General features: G+C 42.3%; 1 protein-coding gene across 1 annotated transcript in view; it reads left to right on the top strand.

The window, feature by feature from the left end:
- Positions 1-10,659, top strand: part of ajm1 (apical junction component 1 homolog) — a 33,210-nt gene extending 22,551 nt beyond the window's left edge. Inside the window, exon 2 of the mRNA XM_064943438.1 lies at positions 5,237-10,659. Coding sequence (XP_064799510.1) covers positions 5,291-8,590 — 3,300 coding nt within the window. The 5' untranslated portion in view covers positions 5,237-5,290 and the 3' untranslated portion in view covers positions 8,591-10,659. The remainder of the gene's footprint in view (positions 1-5,236) is intronic.
- Positions 10,660-11,062: the final 403 nt, after the last annotated feature.

An 11,062-nucleotide genomic window follows, 5' to 3' on the forward strand; every position in this document is an offset into this window, starting at 1 on the left:
GTAGTGGGGTTGACTTTGTTTGGACATTTTTTCGAGGTTAAGTTTCTTACATTCTGTTCTCGTATTCATGAAAGCACAGCTGACGTCTTGTTCAAAATGCAGGCTGCTAAGTCTAAATTTGGCCAAGATACAGTATATGAAAATATTTGTATCTTTAAAATTGGGGGGGGAGTTGCTACAATGCGTGTCACTCATACCACTTTATCTTTCCAGATCTGTTACACAGCAGCTCATCAGTGTCTACTATTGTATTTTAATGAATGGTTTAACACAGAAACAGGTGAAGGCCGTAATACTATGGTTGGCAGGGGAAATGCTTAGGGAAACTGAATGCTCCAAGTGCACTAGTCTTTAAGTGTTACACATTCAGATGGATAAGGGGCTTTCATTGGAGCCATTGATTTGACTCCCTGGCTTTGAATCGTAATGGCCATTGCCTTTCAACAGGAACGTGATGCCTCTTGGTGACTTAAGTGCTTCTAGTGTCTTCACATACTGTAGTAGCACACAGCTGGGTTCAGCAAGTTGTGGAAGAGACCATTTAAACCTAGTCTTAAACGTGTCCATTCTGGTCTGTATTTTCATCTGGCGTTAATGAGGCGCAAGTGTCAAACGCACATTAGTTTGCATTTTCGACCAATTAAAGACAGCGATCTGCTATTTTCAAAAAGTTGCGCAAGGATTGGTAATTTACCTGTTTTATAGCAGCTCGTTTGTTCTCAGATAGGAGGGGTGGAACTATTTGAGGTGTGTCCTTTAGAACATTTTGAATTTTGACATCGGTAACGCAGCTTAACCAGTCTAGACACACACTGCCCATATGCACATGGCATAATATGCTTTTGGTGCTTGTATAATTCCTATTTAGAAACTGCTGCCTTTACCCCAGGCCTACTATAATGAAGGCTGGTTCAACAGCAATGGCTAGTGTCTTTAAAAAGAATCCTGGCCATGTTATGATATCATTACATTTCACATGTATTTATTGTTTAAAAAAAATATATATAAGATTGTTTGTTTTAATTTATAAACATAATAGAATGATTCACCTTGGTTTTATGGTGATGAAGTCCGTGGCACGTGTACAAATCAACTTCTGGAGTTGTGTGAATGGGATCTGATCTGTAAAATGGTTGCGATTATGTTCTTGAAACATATTTGGGAGCAGTACAACAGTGAGTGGACATTCTCCCTTTCTCTTTATTTTGGATCCTTGTCCAGCTACTGTGAAATGTTTGGATGTGCTTAAAACCCTTGTCTGTGTTGTTTGAATATTAAATGCCCACATGGAGAAATGATGGTGCCTGTAAGTGTGATATTTAAAACAAGTTGTTATTTCGTTTCTGTAAGCTATTTAACAAACCATAATGGCCTGACATTGGAATTGTAGTTGATTCCAAAGCAATACATAAAAGACCGTAAATGCACAACTTGAAGCAACCACATATTTTCCCATGAAGCACGTTCTGATTGGCCAACTTGTTTATTTATCAAAACTAAGCCCTTTTGCACCAATGCCAGCAAGTCCACCGATAATTGTGGTTGTGAAAATAGCCAAAATATTTCTGACACCCACCCCGAACCTATAGCTCTACCACCAACGCTTTGATTGACCATTGCGTTAGGTTTGTTAAAATAGAGCCCTCTGTGACAATGCATAGGCCTATTTCTCCTTCCATGTGCTGAATGACGTGAACATCTGATGAGTTCGCTTTACACACCACTGCTTGTTCACCAAAGTGACATCACTGCATTTCTTACCAAAGCTCGTTGTTTAACGCGGTCCCATAAGATTGAGAGACAAGGCTCTTATTCATATCTTCGCTGTTTAGTTTGTTTGTTAGCTTGTTTTTCAAAAATGTTTGTCACATGCTATATGGGGACAATACTGTACAAAGAACCTGCCTGCATGAGCTTGGTACAGACATGGTGGCAATGCGGGTGCATTTTAATGTATCCATATGGCATTGAATACATTTTCAGCAGCAGACCACTTAGTTCTCTCTCCCGAAATAGCATTTTGGAACGACCAGGTTTGTTGTAATAATTGGCAAATAGGGACGGTGCACATGCCAGATCAGCGTAGCGATTGTATGAGCCATGTAAGGAATTTTGCTCATGAATGAACTGCACAGCCAGGAAGAATCTTAGCTGAATAATTCATGTCCATCTGCGCAGGCAGAAGTACGGGCAGGTAGGCTCAGCTGGCACCTCCAACCATTCACACACGTTCACACGATCACGTCAGATGTGAAGACCCCAATAAAGCATAGTGCCGTGGAAGAGAAAGGTGGATGGAGAGGCCCAGTAGTGCTATGATAGAGTAGTAATAGAATGGCCAGACCTTAAAGGGATACATCAGGATTTTGGCAATGAAGCCATTTATTTAGTTCCCCAGAGTCAGGTGAACTCATGGATATGATTGTTATGTCTCTGTATCCAGAATGAAGGAAATTAGACGTAGTTTCGCGAGCCAATGTTAACTAGCACTAGCAAAATGACTGTAAGTCTATGGTATCTACTAGCATGCTAGCAGTTACCATAGGCTTCCAGTCATTGCACTAACGCTAGTTAGCTCCTTCCTGGAGGGGTCCGGGGGTAGAATCTGAGGAAGATATGTAACTTGTTGTAACTTGTCACTCTGATGTTAAAATCGAGTCTTAGCAGAAATTAAAACATTTAAAAAAAATAATAATTGCAGTGGTGGCAAATACTTTAGTGGAAACACTGACGTCACTACTAATACTATTACAGTGCATTTCTCTCTCCTTGCCAACTGCGTGTCTGTCATTCACTTTTATGTTCCAGTTGTGCTGAGCCATTTAAAACAGGGCGAGATCATCCTGTTCCGAGAGCTGAGAATGCATCTCCCTTCCCACGTTGGCACGTCAACATGCAGCCGTATTCATGAAAGATCACGTGGGGATTCCGTTGTGGATCGGTGTGATGTATATAGGGTTGTTTTTAGACATTTTTCTTTGAGTGCTGTGGGCCACATGATGGTCACGTGATCTTGAGGGATCATGAGAAGCCGCCAAGTGAGACACACCACGGAATGGATTAACATAATCCTGTGGGGAACGGGTGTGATGCTTGATGGTCTTCATTTACATATCCCTGAGGTCGGACCAGAAACACAAAACAATACGAGCTTCTTCTTCCTCACACTTGAGCGTGTTTTTAATGAATGCTGAAAACAGTTAACCCTTAAAGGATAGAAAGAAGGGGGGGGCTTGGTTTTAACCTCCCTCTCTTGTAGACAGAGGACAGCGAATTTAATCCAGTTTTCTTTTTCATCTTGTGTGTCACAGGAACACAGTTGCAGCTTGTGGTTTGGCTGAAGGTATTAATAGGAAGTACATGACAAGTACTGTATATGACAAGTATTGTCTTATTTAACATTTAGCCATCAACTTCTATAAGTCTTCACCTTACATCAAGCATTAATGCTTTTAACCATAGGTGTATCATAGTGTGTCATGCTTTTTGATGTGCCAGCGAGGCGTTTCAGGTATATCTAGATGCTGTCTCTCAATCAACTTGTACATTATACCACAGCAATCGTGTGCCCTTTAGGTAGAATAATGCATCTTAGCAGCGGTAACCGTTTCTGGTTCTCTTACATGGGGCCCCATAGGAGTCACAGAGCTGGTGTTGTTGCAGTGTTGCTACGCTGCAGGTGCCCATATGAACGTACAGCACATTTGTCACTGCATATCTGTCTAGACTGAGGAAATGGATTTAGCACCAAGCTGTGGGAACACCTGTATTTACACATGCCCTAACATAACTAAACCCCCATTGACTGGGAGCAAAGGTTATCTGTAGGTCGAATCCTTAAAACATGCTGTGCTTCCAAGTATTTAATTAAATCATAAATCCATTATCTTTGTCTGTTTGTCAGATAGATTAGGTATGTTAGTGAGCTCAGTACTATTTCAGGCGTTTGTAAATCGATGGTGTTCTTGAATTTTGGTGTACTCTTGATGTCATGGTTGTTGTCGTTAGTAAATGAGATTGTTGTTCCGTCTCTGGCAGTGTTGGCAGCTTGGTCCCTTGACATTTAGCTAAGACGAGATGAAGTGAAAAGCCTCAAGAGAAACTATTTTGAGCCTTGAATCCATTTCTTGCTGTTCTGCTGTCAACTATGATAAGAACAAGTAGTTGAGAAAAGTGTTTTAATGAAGTTGTGCAAATGGAACATTTAGTGAAAGAAGTTAAAATGGATATTTTCAGTTTAGGAATATACAGCAGTTTATATTAATTTGGGGATCCGATAAAAGTTTATAAAACAATCTACATTTATACACAAAATATGAATACTTTATGATAATGGAAAAACAGTTGCAGATGTAACACATTGATACCATTAATGTTCCATCCACACGGCTTTGATATTAGTAGTTACGTCGTAATTACAGGCCTGTTATGACTCAAACCTACTATGCAACACTCAAACAACATTAAGATTAAAATGCATAAAGAAATGTTTACTAACCCTCTTATTATTTATGTCTATGGGCTTTTAACTGACATTCTATTTACAAACATCCTTAACTCATCCGTAACTCATCCGTAACTCATCCTTAACTCATCCGTAACGCATCCGTAACTCATCCGTAACTCATCCGTAACTCATCCTTAACTCATCCTTAACGCATCCGTAACTCATCCGTAACTCATCCGTAACTCATCCTTAACTCATCCGTAACTCATCCGTAACTCATCCGTAACTCATCTGTAACTCATTTCATCTTATTTGGGGATTTGACAAAATTATTTACGCTGGTTTATTTAGTGTGAAGCTTGTGTGGGTGTGTGTTAGCGTAAACAAGGCCCAGTTAGATAGACCGTGTTGACTGCTTGCTAGAGCTCTAATCGGTCTATCTATGGGGATCAGGATTAAGATCGCTCTGTGTGCTTCTCCTGTACACAATGGGCAAAAAAGTGTTGAGTAATGTTTTATTTTAACCCTAGGGCTAGATGCAGTGTCAACAGCAAATGCATGTTGATCGAGGATATCTTTGATTTACCAGTTTCAATCTGTGGTAATTCCAGTTCTTTGTCTATGTGATTGTACAATATAATGGTCCCACGTTTTACGTCAAACTCTTCACCCTCTACTCTGACAATCATCCTTTATGAATTTGTATATTCAACATGTGTGATGCATATTACATTGCACACATGAACAAGAATTTTGCTTACACATGTTTCTTTCTTTTTACCTCTGCAGGGAACGTCAACCTTAAATCAACTTGATGGGGAAAACTAGGAGAGTCCCTTTAAGATGACACGCACAGACCCGCCTGACATACTGGTATCGACTGTGTATAAAGATATAAAAGTGTTCCCTGTTTCTTCGCACTCCAAGGCCTCCCAACCCCCCGAACAATGTGATTCCCCAAACGGAAGCACACTGGACAACAATCAGGATAACAAGAGGCACTGCCGTACCTTTGACTACAAGTCACTGGAGTACCCTAAACACCACACATTCTCAATGGAGCACCCTTACAGGAGGGCTGACAGGCATGCTGCTAATCCAGACATGGCCTGGAATGCCTTGGGCCGCCAGCAGGGATACCGCTTTTCTGCACCGGACATTTTCAACCACAGACTGACCCCTCAGCCATTGGTCTCAGACATGGCTAGTGAGGTGGTTGTTCCAGTGCAAAGGAAAAGGACCAGGTCAAAAAGTGCCCCCAGAGTCCAAACTAACCTTACCCCTGTGTCCTTTGAGGAGTCCCCTTCCATGGGGAGGAGGGGTAGAGAGGCCCGGAGGGCACCTAGGGACCCTAACTGGAGACCAGAGGTGTCACCACGTAGGGAGTGCTCCTACGCGGCAACCAGGGCACTAATGCATGAGGTGCATCCCATCAAGCTCCAGCCACAGAGGAGTGATGCTAGCCGATATTCACCCCTCTATGTTGCTGAGCATGTAGAAGAGGGAGGGCCGGACAAGCCAGCCACCAGCCCCCACGTCAGGTGTCGGGTGGACATCAAACCAGATGTGGCTGTCTTGCAAAATGCTGGACGGAAGCCTGCTACACCCAGAGTTGACATACCTTGGCAGAGGTACCCTAGTGGAGGAAGCAGGAGCCTGACAGTACCTCGCCATTTCACCTTCTCAAGGACCTCAACTCCCACTGACTCTTTTGGTGGTGAGTATGGGCAGGCATACCAGTATTCCCGCAGCATGCCAAATAGTTACATTCAGCCCATGGAGATGCCTCTGCAAAGAATGCCTTCCCCAGGTGATTATTATGGCAGGGAACGCAGGGCTCATTCCAGCCCCAATGTGCCAACCAAATTATTTTATGCAGACGACCCTGGGAGGTATGTGGCCACAGCCCCTCCCCAACCAAGGACTTACTATCAGGATGATCGCTATAGTATGCCAAGCCAAAACCTCACTCCCAAAATGCAGTATGTACAGGATCCAAGGACCCGCGTGGTGCATACTGTACCAGCCCAATCCTATTACACAGAGGTAGAATCTTACCCATACCCAGTTCAAGCTGCATATCCGAAAGCCTATGCAGCAAGTGAACCAGGGCCATATATCATTCAAACCCCGCCGGCAAGAACATTCTATGGAGATGATCTAAGGACTTATCAAATTCAGTCTGTTCCCCCGCGGATATATTACGCGAATGAGATGTATACACCTTCACAGGAGCATCACATTCCAGCAAGGGCATATTATTCAGAGGGACGTCGACATGCGCGAGTCGTCCAGCCTCAACCAGATGACTGGTACGGCTCTGAGGTGTCTGGTTATTCCACCCATCACCCTGCCTCGTATGGCTCTCAGGTCACCCCGACCAGAGCTGTTAGGCAAGAGCCAGCGCTAACACCATGGTATGCTAACCCGTGCATTGAGCCACCACGAATCGGCACCGATTCCAAACCTTACTCGAGGTCTTGGGATAATATCCTCAACTCCCGTGTGGAGAGGGAGCAGCCTATTCCAGTTCAGCGGGGTCGGAGTTATGAGAATCTTATTGCCCAAGCAAAGCGCACTGCGTCCGAAGATGACAGACCACAGCCAGTAGTTGTCAACCTTTCCAGTTCACCAAGACGTTATGCAGCCCTGTCTTTGTCTGATAACTCTCTAATTGACAAAAGCCCAACATCGGAGTCAGGGAAGACCACTTCTAGTAAGCTCTGGTTCGTCGCCCCTGAGATCACCATCACCGATAATGACATTCGACCAGGCAACCTTAACAAATTTGAGGCACGAAGAGCCAGCTGGGATGTGCTGCACTCTAAAAGTGCTGTGGTTCCAGAAGCTTCTCAGCCAGACACTATGTCCTGCTCTGTGGACTCTACCAAAGAAAAGACGCACAACAGCGCCTCTCTACAGCAAAGCCTGGAGCAACTTGATGAGCTTCTAGCTGATCTTGTTACTGACTACAAACCCCCTGCCACTAGGAGGCCAAGTGAGGATTTGCTGGACCAACTCAAGAAGCTGATCGATGAAGAAGAAGCAGCATCTCTGTCCAGAAAAGGTTCAAAGGCAGGGTCAGAGGAACCACCCCTGGACAAGCAACCCACCTCTATTAGAATGAACCCTGACGCCCTTCGAGATATGGACTGCAGCAGTGATGCCCTGAGGAGTGGAGACGAGTGCTCCCCAGACCAGAGCCCAGACGAGGACGACAGCATGATGTGCTCAAACAACAAATGCCGACGGACAGAGACCCTATTCAATGCTTGCCTCTACTTCAAATCCTGCCACAGCTGCTATACTTACTACTGCTCCCGCAACTGCCGCAGGGAGGACTGGGACATTCACAAAGAGAGTTGCCTGTATGGCCGAATCGGCAGCGTGTGCCGCCATATCATCAAGCACTGCCGGGAGACTGTCGAGGTCCACAAAGCCTTCTCGCGCATTGCCAAAGTTGGCTTCCTTTCCCGGGGAAGGGGAGTGCTCTTCCTGGGATTCCCAAACCCAGGGCTGTCCGGTAACTTCCTACAATACGGCCTGGAGAGCCTCCAGATGTCCCCGACTTACCTGTCTCTACGGGAGCTGGACGGCTTCAAGGACAACCTGGGGGAGTATTGCAAGGAGCTCCAGGAGGCAGGCAAGGACTATGACCCAAACGAATGTTTCCTCTTGAATGTATCCATTGCCGTTGGCGAACAAATGCCTGACGGACCTTCACCAAGGAATCAAGCCCCAACTGTCAGGAAATATGCCAAGGTGGCGCTCGCCTCCTACAGCCCGGAGAAGAGTAAGGTTCTTAAGAAAGAGAGGGATATGGAGACGTTGATCCTCACGCCACCCCCTGGAATGGCTGACATCGACAATGAGGGAGAGGAGGGCAGGAAGGCCAGGGAGATCTGCTTCATCAACATCCAGCGGGAGCTGCGAATTCGAGGAGTTTTTCTACGCCACGAATATCCAAAGGTTTACCAGCAGCTCTGCGAGTTTGTGGAAAGTAACAGGAGGTTCACCCCCACAACCATCTACCCCATTGACAAGAGGACTGGTAAGCAGTTCATGTGCATGATCATGGCTGCTTCTGAGCCCAGAACACTGGACTGGGTAGGCACCCCCCATCTCCTCGATGACATTATTTAAGTGCACCTTTGGTTGTACATATATATGTATAGAAATACATATATATTGTTATACATATCTATATATCAAGCCTATTTATTATAAATGTTTGTAGATATGTATTTTACTATTGAAAAGAGATATATTCATGTCTGTGTGGTCAGTATTAGTCATTCTTGGAATATTGCCTGTCAGATGCGGATATGAGTACAATCGGCTCCATTATTTATTTATTTTCATCTTTGAACTTTATTCACCATTTAGTAAATGTATTCACAACATTAATCATTTATTGGTGCCAGGTCATTTTCTATTCTATTATTCTGCATTATTCTTTTTGGGGCAGGACTTCTGGTAGTAAAACTTTTTTTTGTATTAATTAAACATTTCTAAATGCATTATTTGAGGCTAAGTAAAACGTGACTATTTTTCATATCTGATTGAAGTGGCATATAATGCAGAACATTTTAAAACATGTATTATTTTCTTAGCTACTCAAATACTTTCTATGCAAAGGAAAATGCTTAATAGGATCATTTCCACATTCTAGTAAAACTGTTATTTGCGCTTGATAAAAGGATACGGAAATACTATTTATATTATATTATACAATATTATATTATATTATCCAGTATCCACAGGACATACCTATCCTTATTTTAGAATTTCACATGTTTTTTAAAACTCTAACAAAAGTTTTTGATGTAATTGAAATGAATGAGATTAACAAAATACAATACTTTGGGTGGATTTAAACTACTAGTTCCTCAGAATGCTCAGAAAGACACTGTTTAATGAAAAAAAGGAAAGCTGTGCTAATCTAATCGTCTTAGAAAGGGGTTTCAAAGTCTCACTGCTTAGATTGGTAGTGCTGTAAATTGTTACCTTATTCCTGAAAGTGGTTTTATTTACGTGAGTTTAATTATTTCAATGGTGCTTTAATGTATGCTTGGTAGAATTACTGGAGCAATAACGGACTTGAAGATAAACGTTAAATGATTGATATGGTACCAGTCATGTGTTATACACAATAGGTGTTGGCTTGTACTGTTCAATTTGAAACACTGTGAATAGTAAAATAAGTCAATCATTCATTAACTTTAGACATGGTTGGTACCGTGGAATCATGCAATCTCACACAAGCTAGTTTATAAATTGCTATTTTTACATAATTTACAGAGCATAATATATATGAATTAGCGAGCGAGATTTGTTACAGTTATTGTCCTTAGAAAAAGGTGAGCCAGGTTTGGCAACAGTAGCTGTATGGTATGTAAAGTTTAAATGCTTGAAGAAGTTAGTTGTGTATTTGTGCTGCACTAGGTTGATTACGTGTGTGATATTTTTTGTATGAGAATGAGAACCTTCAAAAAGAAAATGGGATATGAACAGCTATGTTGTCTCATAATTATAATTTTATTTAGCCTTAGTTTGCAGATTAAAATATCGAACAAAACCTCAGTATCCAGGAAATGTTACAAAGAGAACACTTCTCTAAAATGTTATTTTAAACAGATCTCTTTGACAAGGGACTCACATACATATATATTGTTTCTGCGTGAAATTGACAATTTTTCATTACTCTATGAATTCTAGAGTTTATTTTAAACCAATGTTCAGTATCTACTGCTCTTTTGAGCTCAACTATCTGTCAGCAGCAGGTTTACATAGAGTTCATTCATATCATAGCTCAACACTTTCTGAGGAAGGACTATTGTTTATAGCCTGTAGCACATATTTCAGATACACTTGTTTGGCTGACTGGATGTGTACAGATGCAATGAGAACGAACTGACTGCATGTCGTTGTATTTCTTTTCCTCAGCTTTATCATAACCTCAATGATGACAAAATACAATAACCTGCTTGATAATTTGATACTTAAACATGGTTGAGAACTATTATACTATAGAAAAAAATATTGATATTTTTGATTGTGTCAGCCATTCAAGTTAAAACAAGGAAATAAAGAGACCTCAAATTAAAAAATGTTTAGAAAATGTTGTTTGTTGTATTTTTTTCTACTTTCATCATATGTATCTGAGTATGTGATATTTATAAACGTATCTAATAAATGGAATGGGAACACTGGTCAATGCTCTCTGCCTGTTTTTTAGGTGGAAATACAACCACGTGATTCTGGTGTGATGGGCCACATCACTTTGGCTAAAATGTTGTTTGTGAGTTTGTGTGTGTGCGTGAGTGCAAGTGTGTCCGCTTCACTCACTGAAAAAATAAAGAAAGAGCTCCTTTCAACTCGGTCTCACACCAGCCAATAGCAGGCCAAGCTAACCAGTTACCACTTTTACCCGTTGCACCATTTACCCTTGTTACCCAGCTCCCCTGCAAAGCTACCATAGATATCCCCAAGTGGCTGATCACTAAGTGGATGGCCACTGGGAGTGAGGTAAAAATGCAAGTGGAGGGTTAAGCTAAGTGCAGGCTGGCAGGGGGCACTAGTCCCACTCATTAGTTCATGAAAGGAAGTGAACCC

This window comes from Oncorhynchus masou, chromosome 28, assembly GCF_036934945.1.
Source record: "Oncorhynchus masou masou isolate Uvic2021 chromosome 28, UVic_Omas_1.1, whole genome shotgun sequence".
In the NCBI taxonomy this organism is placed as follows: Eukaryota; Metazoa; Chordata; class Actinopteri; order Salmoniformes; family Salmonidae; genus Oncorhynchus; species Oncorhynchus masou.